General features: G+C 31.0%; 1 protein-coding gene and 1 non-coding gene across 3 annotated transcripts; both read left to right on the forward strand.

Moving 5' to 3' along the window:
* LOC148771696 (uncharacterized) lies at window positions 1-4273 on the forward strand. 2 transcript variants are annotated; one of them, XM_088815477.1, is made up of 7 exons: window positions 1-207; window positions 485-518; window positions 706-895; window positions 1036-1120; window positions 1366-1410; window positions 2895-2937; window positions 3741-4273. In XM_088815477.1, the coding sequence occupies exons 2-7, from the start codon at window positions 492-494 to the stop codon at window positions 3846-3848; spliced, it is 498 nt and encodes a 165-aa protein (XP_088671603.1). In that variant the 5' UTR covers window positions 1-207; window positions 485-491; the 3' UTR covers window positions 3849-4273. The 2 variants fall into 2 exon arrangements, with proteins under 2 accessions (XP_088671603.1, XP_088671604.1); XM_088815478.1 differs by lacking the exon at window positions 2895-2937 and having other exon boundaries at window positions 706-907.
* Window positions 4274-15311: 11038 nt separating this feature from the next.
* LOC148771697 (U5 spliceosomal RNA) lies at window positions 15312-15431 on the forward strand. Its single transcript, XR_016030600.1, has one exon. It is a non-coding gene; the product is annotated as a U5 spliceosomal RNA (small nuclear RNA).
* Window positions 15432-15763: the final 332 nt, after the last annotated feature.

Raw genomic sequence — 15763 nt, forward strand, 5'->3', positions numbered from 1 at the left:
TCTCTCATATCCTCATTGACTTTCTTTCTCAAAAAAAATTAACTCCTCTCTCAGGTTTTCTTCATCACCCACAAATGAACACATTTATGTAATTTCAAGAGAAAGAAAAAAACCAGAAAAGAAAATATACTTCCTTTCTAATCATGCTTTTCTCTTCCCTCCATTTCATCTTCAATTTGTTTGTAGAATGTGAAATCAGAATCGACAGTAATGACCTGAGCCTTAACCACTTTTCAATTTATTGTTATGACTGAAATTTAATGGTGTTTTTGCGCAGGAAACACTAATTTCATTTGTGTTCAATTTATTGAATTCTACTAATTTTCCTTTCATTTTTTCTTTAATTTTATCTTCTTTCATAAAAATAGTTTCGCAGAGACGGTATGACAAATAAGAAGCCTCCATTTTTTTTTATCTGTAAATCAAACAATATCTATTTGTTTTTCCTTCATAATTTTTATTAAATTCATTTTTTGTGAAGCAGTTTGGGAATGGGACGCACTCATTTAAGCCCTCGGGTTGGTTTTTTAATTTTATTTTTTTAGACTGTTTTCCCTATTATTTCCACAATGTATTTTTATTGCTGTGTATTTTAATGAGTACCTGGGATTCAGAACATTATTTGAGATGTGAGCAATAATTTTTGTTTTTGGAAAATTTGGGATTTGTTTCAATATCTCAACATGGAATTGGTTGCTTTATTAGAAGGGGAAAAAAAGGATCCTGATATTCTTATGGATATCATTTGCTACATCTGTTGGATTGAGCCACGATCGAGCTGTCGAAGAAGAAGATCGTGGCTCACTCTTTACAACCACTTCCTTAATATCATCCCATCATGTTCTCCCGGTGACTCTATATCTTCTCCACCGAGCAATTCCACAAACTATCACCTGTAATTCTTCCAGTTAATTCCCTCCCCTCTTTTTCTATATGTTACAGTTTTGTTAATTTATAAGAATACAATTAGCAAAAGTAATAAGTGAGTTTCTCAGTTTTAGTATTTTTTTTTATGTGTGTTTGTGGTTTTTGCAGGGGTAGTGGCGACTAAATCTATTGACTACAAAAAAAATGGCATAATCTTAAAAGATTACATATGCAAAGAACAGTCTCGGCGGAGGTATATTTCTAATCTTCTTTTTTGATTCTTTGTCTGGATTGTAAGTTTGATTCAGAGGAAACAGTTATACAGTAGTTGTTCCTATTGTTTTTACACCATAACAATATTAGGCTCCACGCAATCATAATTCATAACCCTCACTTTGTCAATCGGATTCTTTATAGTTCAATATTTGTGATTTTCTTTTGTTTATGTTCAAGTTTTGCTGAAAATTTTGTACTCCTTTGGTTTTGATTGACTTTCAGCGGTGTTCGTTGGTTGCACAGGCGCCGATATTTTCTTGGTCGGAGGTAAAAGTTCCTCTTTAGATTACCTTTATGTTCTCTCTATAGTAAAATGCATGTTTTTTTTTTTAATTATTATATAATTCAAGCGTATCCTTTGTTGGGGGCGGTATATCTGTCGAATGCTTTTGTAGGCTCAAGTGGTATCTCATCATCATTCGGTAAATTGATAAGTAAATAAATCTAGCTGTCTTATCTTTTGTGGAATAATAGAATTGTGCATTTTCATGTTTTGTGGTCGCAACCTGCATGCTTGATGGTTAAACAAACAATAAAATGATTGTGAAGTGAAGAGTAGCACATAAGAATACTTAGCAAAGAAAAACTTGCAAAATTCATCTTATTAAGTGACATAAATGTCACATTGAATCAGTGAGAGTCATTGCCTATGTTATTATTTGTTCATGAAAAAGTCTGGAAATGACTAACTCTAGGAGAGAAATGAGATGAGTATAGCAATAAATATTGTACATGAATTAGTTTGAAAAACTATCAGCTTCAATAGTTTGAATTCGATAGTTGCCCCTTTTTTTCCCCCCTATTTCTCACGGTTCTTCCACCACCCGTTTGAATAGATTGAATTCTTTGAGAAGTTTGTTTCTTCTTTGTTTTGATTTTTTCTACCCCACCGGAATATTGCGGAAATTCAAGGTATGTTTATTGACTATAAATTCCAATATTTTGAAGAGGCAAAAAAATTTCAGTGTTTATATTTTACAACATGCTCAAAGTAGACTAACTTGGATTTTAATGTTACTGCATTTTAAGTACAATTCTGTCCGCGTTTATAGTGATGCAAAAACTGAGCTAATAAGGGTTCATAGGAAACTGTAGACTCTTTTTAATTGTTTGTAGTCGTGGAATTCATAATGTGATTTATAAACTGAGGTAATATGAGCTTATAGGAAAACTCCGACTTCTTTTAATTGTTTGAAGCCGTAGTTGATGATTCTTTTTTTTTTTTCCTTATTTTTTGTCTCTTTTAATGTGTTGTGGTTAGGGGTGGAAATCGGAACGAAATTTCCGAATTCCGCTGATTCCGATCCGAATATTTCCGATTTTGGAACGATTTTTTGTAATCCGATTTCCGAAATTCCGAATTCCGATTTTTCCGAAAAAAATCGGATCGGAATCGGAACTTGATATATTTTTTTTGGAATTTCCGAATTCCGATCCAAAAATAATTCCGAATATTTCCGAAAATTTCCGATTAATTCCGAAAATTTCCGATTTTTCTATGTATTTAAAAATTATTTTACAATCTAAGACTACTATAATTTTTCTATTTCGGGTTGGGCCACAAGTTATTTGTTTCAAAATCTTGATATTTGACCCATTTAATTTTGGCCCATTACTATAAGTAGTCCTCATCTTTTACATTCTAGACCTAATTTGATATTCCTACTTAGAGTATGCAGCTGTTATTGCCTTTTCCTCTCGATTTTCTAACCTAATTTCGCCGCTCCGCCTCTCCCCCTCTCCTTCTGAAGTCGCTGCCGCTCAACCCATCAACTGCTCCGCCTCTCAGCCACCGTGCGCTCCTGGCACCAGTTCTCCCAATCGATCATCTTTTTTTCGTTAAGAATCTTTTTGGGTGTTTCTCGTTTATTTCGATCGACCAGATCTTAGCAATCTTGAACTAAATTGTTAACATATTTGAAATGTTTTCACAATTAGTGCTCAGATTAATGATATTGCTGAGATCTTTGAAAAAAACCGAAAGAAATTGTGTTTGTAGGTTTGCCTGTGTGTTTTTTTTGGGTGTGTTGAAGAAATATGTGAAAATGAAAAATTCCGAAAAAAATCCGATTTTCCGAAATTTCCGAAAAAATCGGAATCGGAATATGTTTTTGGATTCCGAAAAAATCGGAATCGGAATCGGAATTGATATTTCAGTTCCGAAAAAAATCGGAAATTTTCCGAAAGGCCCATATCCGATCCGATCCGTCCGATTTCCACCCCTAAGTTGTGGTGTTGGTTCTTAGTTGAAAGTAGAGGGAATTAATGCTTTGTAATTTTTGTTCAATTAACCTTTTGATTTCACAAATATTGTTAATGGTTGGATCGTTGAACCCTTTCTTTGTTTGACTAATTTATTGACTTCACTATCCCAAGTTCTGCAATCAAAATTTAGTCACTGCAATTGCTACGTATCTGGCAAGTAGGAAAGTATAACCACCCACAATCATTTATTCAATGCCAAAGGAATGTATTTCAACATTTTCAGGCTTTACTATATTTAGCTTAGCGTCCATCAATTAACTTTGTTTCTTAAACATTGATGAGCTCTTCTTTACTGTTATTTTCTCTTCTCATTTTTTTATGTGAACCTGTAGGGACAATTCAATATCGAACACATTAAGACTATAACAAAGAAAGGTAGCACATCTGAAAACGGCTCTGAAGTTACGACACACCACCAGTTTCATCGATTTGTGTTGTAATACCTCCATTGAGAAGACAAATATTTCAAACGGCTTCAGCGAATCATCTTTTCTGATTTCAACTTTCAATGGCAACGGTCATTCTATTAATCAATCCGAAGATGGTGTCCATATTTCCAAAGAAGAAGTGCTATATTGGAATTATGGTGATATTGGAGTTGAGGATGAGTTGATTTTTGTTTAATGTGGGAGGAAAGAATTACTCAGAAATATTGGCTTCCCGATTCTATGTTACGAGAATTAGAGGATGCATTAATATATAAATGGATTTGCGAAAATTGTTGACATGTAATTCTAAACCAAAACATGTATCGTTCTTCTTCCGTTTGTAATTTTGTTGTCTCATATTCTGCAAAAACAAAACTATTTGATTTGTCAATCATTTTTTATATACTCATCAAGCCATTGTGGCACATTTTGAGAAATCCGTACCATTTTGGTTGAATAATGGTTACCCCAGGATATTTTTATTCATTTACCTTAAAATAATCTAAATAGTGTGTAATTATATGAATGTTTTTTTTTTCCTAAGTTCGGGACAATAATAAATTATTATTGAAGCAAGATTATTAATTTATCGAGTTTCTATTATCTGACAAAAAATATATTTTGTGATTTTCAATTTTGATTCTTTTATTTAAGTAGACTCCCGTGCAGCGCACGGGGAAAAATACTAGTACTTATAAAAATAATATATTTCCCAGGTTTTTTTTTGTCTATTCACACAAGGTCAATCTTTAAATTGGTAATGGGTCAAGTTTGCTATTTACAAAAAACTCACGGGGTGTTTTGTTAGTTTTTTATTATAGGGGAGGTTTTTCTATTTTGAGATTATACATGGGTACCTTTTGTAGTTTACTCTATTAATTCAGGACATAGCATTTTCTGGGAAAATCTTAGCATTAAAATTCAGGTCATGAGTTTGGAAGTTGTGTAGTGCAGAAGTGTGAGAAACCAAAAATATTCAAATATTAATATTGAAGGGACATACTCGTAATTAGTGACTTTTTTTCAATATTACAAAATTGTCATGTTTTGGTTGTCCAGAATCTGGCCATGTAGTTTTATGTTATTTTTTTAATTAATAAATAAAACAAAACATCTATTAAGTGTTAAATTTTTATAATTACTCGAAAAAAATTGTTTAATAAATACTTTAAAAACTTTTGTAATGTTAAATAATTAATAAATACATAGTAATTATATTATAATTGTTAAATATAAGAGTTGAATGATTTTATTACTAACAACTATAACATATATTCAACTTGTCTACAGTCCACACAGTACTCCTAAAAAAATAAGCACATATATACAACACAAATTAAATTAGAAATGCTTTAAAATGTTTAGGTATATTGTGATAATTCTTTTTATTATTATTATTTATAGGTTATTTATATTTAATATATGTTTTGCATTTTTTTTTTAAATCTATTTTTTGTTATGAAAACTAGTACCCTGACCCGTTGCACAGTGGATTGTTTCCAAATAAAATACAAAAAATAGTTTAAATAAATGACATGAAAACGGGCATACATAAGAGAATGTTATAATAAAAAATAAACTAACAACAAACAATATACGAACATAAATTGTTGTAGATACAAATATACTTGTGGGGACATAAATAAAACAACTTTGGGTAAAAGATTGGCATTCTTAATGTGGCAAAGTATAACATAACAACATCTTCAAACCTGTTGAATCCACCTTCACATGCTGTACAATAATTTCGAATGTGTTCATGATGCAAAAGTTAATTTTACATAATAAATAATTTGAATAATATACAAAATTAGTTACCTGATATTTGAGAATACTTCTTTATAAACAACATTTGTTGTACTGTTGGAAGTTTTTCCTTCTTTGTCAACTATAAGTATGTTCAAACCATTTCGAGCGGTAACCCTCGAAAAAACAACATACACTTGACTTTTATTTATTGTCATAGCAAATGAAAGACCAATAGGGAATTGTCGACGTTGAAAATGAAATGGAATCCTCTTGTATGATGGGGTTAACCAAAATCTTGGTATAAAGACTTTGTCTTCAATATTTGAACTTGATATAATCTATGTTTCTAGAACTCGATTTCCTAATCAAATAATTAACAATCTTGTACCATTAGACAAACCACTTGTCTGCTCAATCTTGGTCCGGCTCCAGCTGCAACAACTTCTCGTCTCAGTCTCTCTTCTTCCCGCTGTAACGCTGCTTCTCGAGCTAACTGCTTTCTTCTACGGGCGGAAGCAAGGACATCTCGGTCTCCAATGCGATCCGGATCTTCCAGATTGTCCCCCTTCCCGCTCAAGGCTTTCATTAAGCTCTTGCCTTTACCGGCAACTTGACTCATAAGACTTTTCCCCCGGCCTCCTGCCATCTACAATTGACTTTTTTTTTTTTTTTGAATTTTTTTTCTTAGAAGAAAAAAATATTTTAATTAATATTACTGTTTTAGCTACTAAATTACTGTCTCAGACAGTAATATTACTGTTTGGGACAGTAATATTATGAATATTATTTTTCCGAACAGTAATATTATTAATATTATTTTTCCGAACAGTAATATTATTAATATTATTGTCTAAGACAATTAAATTACTGTTGAAGACAGTAATTTAGCATCTAAGGCAGTACTATTAATTAAAATATTTTTTTTTAAGAAAAAAAATGAAAAAAAAGTCAATTAACAGTTAAATTACTGTCTCCGACAGTTAAATATCTGTTGGAGACAGTAATTTAGCAAACGAATACAGTAATATTAATTAAAAATATTTTTTTTTAAGAATAAAAAAGTCAATTAACAGTTAAATCACTGTCTCCAACAGTTAAATAACTGTTGGAGACAGTAATTTAGCAAGATATACAGTAATATTAATTAAAATATTTTTGAAGAAAAAAAAATGTCAATTAACAGCTAAATTACTGTCTCCGGCAGTTAAATAACTGCCGGACACAGTAATTTAGCAGCCAAGACAGTAATATTAATTAAAAAAATTTTTAAGAAAAAACAAAAAAAAAAAAAAAAAAAAAAAAAGTCAACGCCGGAAACCAGCGGTCTCCGGCGGTCAACGCCGTAATCTGGCCGAAAAGAAAACATTTCAGAAAAAAAAATATTTTCTGAAAAAAAAAATTTTGGGGGGTTAATGTGATATATTTGTTTAAATCCGGGGTCAATGTGTAATATTAAGGAAGTTAGAGCATAATTGGTGGAATTGATAAGAATTAGGGTTAAAATTGGGGTCAAAATTGAAATTAGGGTTAAAATTGGTTAATTGATGAATTGGGCTAAATTGGGGTGTAAATCATGAAATTGGAGTTGAATTGGGTTTCAATGAATTGGGGGTAATTTTGGTATATATGAAAGGATTTTCCTTATTTGCAAATAAGTTTGAATAGGTTGGATTTATTTGAAAGACAAAAAATTGGAGGTCCCTCTCTTAATTAAGTGCCCTTGTCCTATTTGCCATTACCCCTTTAAAATAATAATAATAATTGCAATAAAACGAAAATCAATTAGGGCCCTGCTTTTCTTGTCCAGTCGCGAAAGATATCCAAATCTAGTCAAGTTGATGTGTCCAGTCATATTTGTGTTGGGTTTATATACCATTGTTTTAATTATTTGTGGCTATAATTCACAGTTTTCTAGTGGTTTATATTATTATTTCTAAAATTAAAAATTTAAGAAAATTTCCTCTCTTTTTAATAATAATAATAATAATAATAATAATAGTAATAATAATAATAATGATAATAATAATAATAATAATAATAATAATAATAATAATAATAATAATAATAATAATAATAATAATGATAATAATTTTCTCAAAAAAAAAAAAATAATAATGATAATAATAATAATAATAATAATAATAATAATAATAAAATTATTATTATTATTATTATTATTATTATTATTATTATTATTATTGTTATTATTATTATTATTATTATTATTATTATTATTATTATTATTATTATTATTATTATTATTATATTTATTATTATTATTATTATTATTATTATTATTATTATTATTATTATTATTATTATTATTATCCTTATTATTATTATTATTATTATTATTATTATTATTTGGAATAAAATATATCAATTTCCCATCCAGTGAGTGAGTAGATATAAAAATTTACAAAAAATATATATGGTCATCCAATTAGTAGATTTAATATAACAATTTCTACAAAAATGAAATAAAATATATTTTTTGTAATAATTACGGGCTGATAGCCCGTTAAGTCAATCCAGGCCGATTGGGCCTTTTATTTTTTTTCTGAATCCAGGTAGATTTAATATATCAATTTCTGATTAATTTATTTCCGGAGCAAAACGCCGTCGTTGCGTCAATCTTTCCCCAAATCGTCCTCCATTAGGGGTGGGCATTCGGGTCGGGTTATTCGGGTATAACCCGACCCGGTCGGGTATTACCCGACCGGATCGGGTAATTTTTTTCGTAACCGGGTTTTTCCCGGGTTCGGGTACCCGGTGCTCCCAAACCGGGTCGGGTCCGGGTATTAGAAATCCTACCCGGGTACCCGGCTGATTTTTTTTTTTTTTTTTTTTTTTTTTTTTTTTTTTTTTTATATATATAAAGATATATATATATATATATATATATATATATATATATATCAGTATATGTATATATATGTATATCAGTGACAGTATATATATATATATATATATATATATATATATATATATATATATATATATATATATATATATATATATATATATATATATATATATATATATATATGTCTATATATATATGTATATGTATATGTCTATATATATATATATATATATATATATATATACATATACTGATATACATATATATACATATACTGATATATATATATATATATATATATATATATATATATATATATATATATATATATATATATATATATATATATATATATATCTTAAGTAAATTTAGTTATTGTCTATGTTACATAGACACGGGAACGGGGACACGGCGACACACGGATACGGACACCGGGATACACTTAATCAAAAAAAGTAGGACACGGGAACGTGGGGAATACGTGTAAATATTAAAAATATAGGGGTTTATTTATAAATTATTACTAAATTATGTTTTATTTTTTATGTACAATATTAAAATATACATGAATATATATTTAATACGTTTAATTGTTTATTCAAATAAATTTGCAATTAATTATCGGATTAATGAGAGAGAGCTGCCAATTTATTCCTCCAGTTTCACAAAAACCCAAATAATCAGATTTGTAAAAAAGAAAATTCTTTTTTTTTCCCCTTGACACGCGTGTCTACTTAGGGTACGCGTGTCCAACTTTTCAAACATTACAGACACGGCCCAACAGCGTTTCTTAAAGGTGTCTTCGCGTTTCGTGTCCGAAACGTTTCCGACACGGGGAAACTTCATGTGTTTGCCGTGTCTGTGTAACAGAGGTTGTTATTGTTGGGATGTGAAGCCCAGGATTCAATGAAAATTCGCAAGAGGTTCTAGATTAGCCGGTTTTAATTTTATTAACATGCTTTGATTAGATTCGTTTAAAGCGGAATCTAGCAACTTACAGTTTACGCGAGCAGATTTGTTTCTATCTTCGGCGCACGAACGAGGATCCACGTCAAGCCTTCAACCTTCGTAAAAGTTGCGGTCCAGAAATTTCCAGTCCTCTTCCTTCACTGATATCTCCGCGATCGTTGATCCGATCGCGAAACCCTTCGGACAGATTGTAGATCTAAGGGTTAGGAAGCTACTGTATAAATTTCGAGCCTATCCGACTAATGGTTGATTTATGGTGAATTTCTTCGCAGGACTGCTAAGAAAATTCGGGATTTATGGTTTGCTCTAAAAACCTATAATCTTCTATTGTATATCCCGGATTAATAATTCTTCTACAAGGGAGAAGAGAAGAAGAGAAAAATATTTTCTTCTCCAACGTGAATAGGCGTGTGGGAATTAATTATCCTCTCATCAACCTAATCTCCAATATATATAGCACAAGGAATTAGAGTCCCACATAGAGAGGATTACATGGAAACAAATCCCACTCCTTCTATAACTCTATATAGTCGAAAATTACAATCCAAAGTGGACTTAATTTTCGGCTACATTAATTCCAATATATAATATTAGTTGAACTTTATTTTCTCGATTAATTAGAAAATCCATTGGGCTACAATAGGGACTAAAAGAGAAAATATAAATCGGGCAACTAATAATTAATTAAATCCAAACTCTTAAAAGAATTCATTTAATTAATCATTAAATAATTATTTATTTTCCACTACCAAATAATTATTGAACTCCCGTTTATATTCTCAAATATTACATTCGAGCTCCGGTCGATCATTACTTTGATTCTCCCCACATTAAGATATCTTATAACCACCAAATAATTTATTCACTGCTAAATAAATTAAATGGTTTCTTTTCATGAGTCTTACACGCCTAACTTATTTGAGTATGCCGGATACGAAATCCACCTGGCCAGGACTTGGCATAAACAAATCTTATAAGCTACTCAAGGGTTATTATCAATCCCATATTTCAGAGATGTGGATTCCTTTCGATAATTAATTTCCACCTATTAATTCTTAATGTCTCTACCCAACGCACCGGGTAGGGGTGGGCATTCGGGTCGGGTTATTCGGGTATAACCCGACCCGGTCGGGTATTACCCGACCGGGTCGGGTAATTTTTTACGTAACCGGGTTTTTCCCGGGTTCGGGTACCCGGTGCTCCCAAACCGGGTCGGGTCCGGGTATTAGAAATCCTACCCGGGTACCCGGTTGAATTTTTTTTTTTTTTTTTTTTTTTTTTTTTTTTTTTTAATATATATAAAGATATATATATATATATATATATATATATATATATATATATATATATATATATATATATATATATATATATATATATATATATATATATATATATATATATATATATATATATATGTATATCAGTGACAGTATATGTTACTATGTATATGTTTATATATATATATATATATATATATATATATATATATATCTTAAGTAAATTTAGTTATTGTTTATTTAAAAAAAAAAAAAAAAAAAAAAAAGAGGAAAATAGCAAAACCCGAACCCGACCCGAACCCGACCCGAGATAACCGGGTACCCGGTTGCCGGGTACCCGGTTATTTCGGGTCGGGTTCGGGTAATTTTTTTTTTGCAAAAAACCCGAATAACCCGACCCGAATAACCCGACCCGACCCGAATGCCCACCCCTAGCACCGGGGGCCATTTGACTCAATATAGGAATCTCTCCCATTGTGACATCAAAGTAGAGATCATCAATTAAATGTGTACGTCAATTATCTAGGGATTAAGAGAGTAAGTAATATACTGTCAACTAGAAATAATACAGTTTCATTTGTGAACAGTGATGAAACAATTATTTCACTTTGTCCGGTTCAACACATGCCGGGTGTGCTAGCACAATAAGTCAAAACAATAACTACAAAAGTTATTCTCTGTTTACTGTGATCAAGACCAATCACTTAAACATTGTGCTACAATCTTTTACCAATGGTTAGTCCATTTCCATCTAGATTGTGAACGTTTATCTTTATATTCTAAACGAACTTTCGAAATGATCTTTCTGTGCGCCGTAACACACCATCTCGAATACTATTAGAATATTAGACTTATGCTTTTAATTAATTGACAACCAATCAATTAAATGCATTGAATACCCTAGTGCAGATTCTCATAAAATGATAATAAATTATTTTATTAATTCAATAATAAAATTATGAAGCTAAAAGCGAGACTTTTAGTATACTATCCTAACAGTTATGTATTAGCCACCTTAACAAATAATACTTATATTTTGTCAACTTAGTTTTCTTTCAAATTTGATTATGGATTCTATATTTCTAATCAATATTTGATTTTTTATTTTATTTTTTAACATATCACACATTCACGTAATTCATCTACATATATATAATATCCTTACAAAAAATCGACTACAGTACGTACCCTCGAGCAAGTCACGCCCCTATAAACTTTTACTATACCATCTAACATTTGGACCCCCCAACTATATATACATGGTTCCGCCACTGTGTGCGGGTCACAGTTTTTCACCATTATATCGCGTTGTTTTACTTGAATTTGTAACCGTATCAATACAATTTCAATTTCATATTCTGTTGTATTTCTTTGAGAGAGTTCGTCATTAACAATTTTAAACATAAGGAAATACAAACGAAAAGTTTTACAAAAATTGGACAAACAATTACAAACCACTAAACAGCTCATCACGAGACGCGTAATATTGAGCAAGACATAATATAGATCTCGTTGACACTTAAAACACAAAGACATATACGACCGCCAATACCCAAAACACGAATTAACAGATTGAAAATTTATTTAATAAGATACTACCACACCGAGTAAACGTACAAGTGGCCCAATCCATTTCCAACGTGGGATCGTTAATGTGGTTAAAAATTAGATTGATAACGTACTGGTTTCTTATGTGTTGCAGACGGAGTTTCACAGCATCCACATTGAATTGTCACTCATACGATCGAACCATTTGCTCGGATACTTTCACGATTACGGACTCGAAGGTCTCATGATACTCGAAGCTCGGTCCAATAGAGCCATTAGGAACGTATCGTATTCCATCGCCCATTCAACTCCGTCGACAATGCACTAATTTCTCGTCTTAGGCTTTTTATCTGAGAACAAATATAACGCAATTTGACAACTTAGATGTAGATATTGGGTGTGTGGGGGTAATTAAGACAAGACGTTGCCTACTTTTACAAGTTCTTCCAACTGATATCTGTATAGATTCTTTTGAAGACCATATATTTCATTTTTAAAGTTGTATACAATTCGAGCACGCAAATAAGCCACAACTTTATTTCAGAAAAACTATTTGCTTTAGAAATGGAATATATTCCATCTACTGTTTATTTTGGACGTATACAAACCTTCAATTGCAAGCACTCTTTATAAATGTGTGCCCCATTACGAATCACACACAATCAGAGTGTTTTTACGAGTGTGATTGGGATGAAAATGTTGATATTATTTTCATAGACAATCTCGCGTTTCAAATTTGGCCGCTATAGTAACTGCAAAAAATGCAATTTTGAATGGATTTTTACTAATGGCTTTTGCTTGCAAAAACTGCAAAAAATCGAGCTCCGGTTTAAAACATTTCAATGGCTTTTGGAGGCACCGGATATCGTTTACAGCTCGGATCAAAATGTATTGTGCGCAAGTGATAAGACATGGGGTATGCGTAGGGGTGGAAATTGGAACGGAATTTCCGAATTCCGCCAATTCAGATCCGAAAATAAATCCGAATTTGGAATAGTTTTTTTCATTTCGATTTCCAATATTCCAATTTCCGATTTTTCCGAATATTTTTTGAATGGAATTGGAATTACATATAAAATTGTTGGAAATTCCGATTTCCGATCCGATTGTACTTCCAATATATATATATATATATATATATATATATATATATATATATATATATATATATATATATATATATATATATATTCCCTTTTTTTTTTAATTTGCAATAATTATGGTTGCTTTGTTAAACCGATTATATTGTTTTTACAAGTGTTTACTTTTCATCATCTTATTGACCTTTGCTTTGGATTCTTGTCTGTTGCCGGAAAATTACAAAAACATTAAAAAATACAAAAAATTACCATTTCTTCCGATTTTGGAAAAAACAATTACGAATTAATGCAATTTCCAAAATTCCGAAATTCCGCCGATTCCGAGGTATTCCGAAATTGGAATAGATTTTGAAATTCCAAATTTTTTGGAACGGAAATTGGAACCTATTTTTTAAATCCGAAAAAAATTGGAAAATTTCCGAAAAAAGCATTTCCGATCCATTCCGTCCGATTTCCACCCCTCGGTAAATGTATGATAATATATATATATAAACACCATGACAAGAAATCCAAGAACAAGAAAAGAAACACTAAAGCTGTTTCGAGTATGTTCGATAGTATTCCCCATGAATTGGTTTCCGAAGTTTTAAGCCGAGTTGCATTGTCTTCCATCAAGGACATCTTCAATGCCAAATTAAGGTACGTTAATATAATTAACTTCAAGAAACATGTTCTTGCATGATTATGGTTTTACGACCGTTGATTTATTTTCGTTCGTTTCGTTTCTATTCCCTGTTTTTTTTTATTTTAGATGTTTAAATTTTTTTTCGATCTCAACCAATTCTTTATAAACTGAAATTTTAAATCCAGATATTATGTGGGTTATCGAGTTTTCGATTATTAATTATCAATTGATATAATCGTGAGCGATATGTGTTTGTGCGTGTAATTATCATCTTCGATACCTTAGATACTTTATTTTTCTAAACATAATTTTTTTTTGGGCACAACTGCAAGATGTTGAATGAAATTGCCGAAGATATGTACGTGTATCAACATGTATCGCTAGACGAGGTTCCTGTCATACCATGGAAACCTATAAGCCAAGAACAAGTAACGTTCTTAAATACGTGCCTACAATCCGAAAACCCCGAGTCGTTGTATATATATATATATATATATATATATATATATTATTTTTGTATTGTTTTTCTATTTATGTTTTGCAAGAACTATGTTTACTTTTTTTTTTTTTTAATTTGCAATGATTATGGTTGCTTTGATAAACCGATTATATTGTTTTTACAAGTGTTTACTTTTCATCTTATTGACCTTTGCTTTGGATTCTTGCTTGTTGCCGGAAAATTACAAAAATATTAAAAAAATACAAAAAATTACCATTATTTCCGATTTTGGAACAAACAATTACGAATTAATGCAATTTCCGAAATTCCGAAATTCCGCCGATTCCGTGGTATTCCGAAATTGGAATAGATTTTGAAATTCCAATTTTTTTGGAACGGAAATTGGAACCTATTTTTTAAATCCGAAAAAATTTGGAAAATTTCCGAAAAAAGCATTTCCGATCCATTCCGTCCGATTTCCACCCCTCGGTAAATGTATGATAATATATATATATATATATATATATATATATATATATATATATATATATATATATATATATATATATATATTACAAATTATTTTTAATTGGGCACATATATTTTGTTGACAGAATTTGCATCGGCGTACCGCTATCAAGGAGAACCAAAATAGGAAGAGCTGAAAGCCATGATTAGATTATCATCAAATGGTGGAAAATTACTTGATAATTCGGCATATATATTTTTAGGTTAAAACTTCTCTTTTTAGGTTAAAACTTGAAATTCAGACACAATTAAAATTTGTTAATAGGAAAGAAAGTAAGTATAGATAAGTATCCCACATAGAAAAAAGACCCAACTATGAACTTAGAGCCGAAGAAATAAATAGAAGCACACGGCAATTGTAAAATTCCTACAGCTGCGCGGTAAGCACGTAGCGAACTATTCCTTCGCCTTTTACTAAAGAATACAGTGTGTTTGCTGCTTTCCAAGCAGCATACGCCTCTTTTTGGAGGGTTTTTTCCTCTTAAGGAATTAGCCCCATTAATTCTAGTTTAAATATTTTTATCAAACATCAAAATTCTGCATATATTAAAGTTGCCTGAGTTTAATCAACCTCTAGATTTGAAATCACTCGAAATCACTCTCTTATAAATAGAAAGCTTGGCCAATATTTACAAAAACATTGTTTAGTCGTAGAAAGAGGGGGAAGGGTCACACTGTTCGACGAACCGTAGATGTTGTTGAAGCAATATTTACAAAAACATTGTTTAGTCGTAGAAAGAGGGGGAAGGGTCACACTGTTCGACGAACCGTAGATGTTGTTGGAGTAAAGGATCGTCAACAAGGGCGTTGTAAATTTTTATCC

The sequence above is a fragment of the Erythranthe guttata genome, chromosome 3 (genome assembly GCF_056151865.1).
Source record: "Erythranthe guttata isolate IM_541 chromosome 3, IM_541, whole genome shotgun sequence".
Taxonomy (NCBI): Eukaryota; Viridiplantae; Streptophyta; class Magnoliopsida; order Lamiales; family Phrymaceae; genus Erythranthe; species Erythranthe guttata.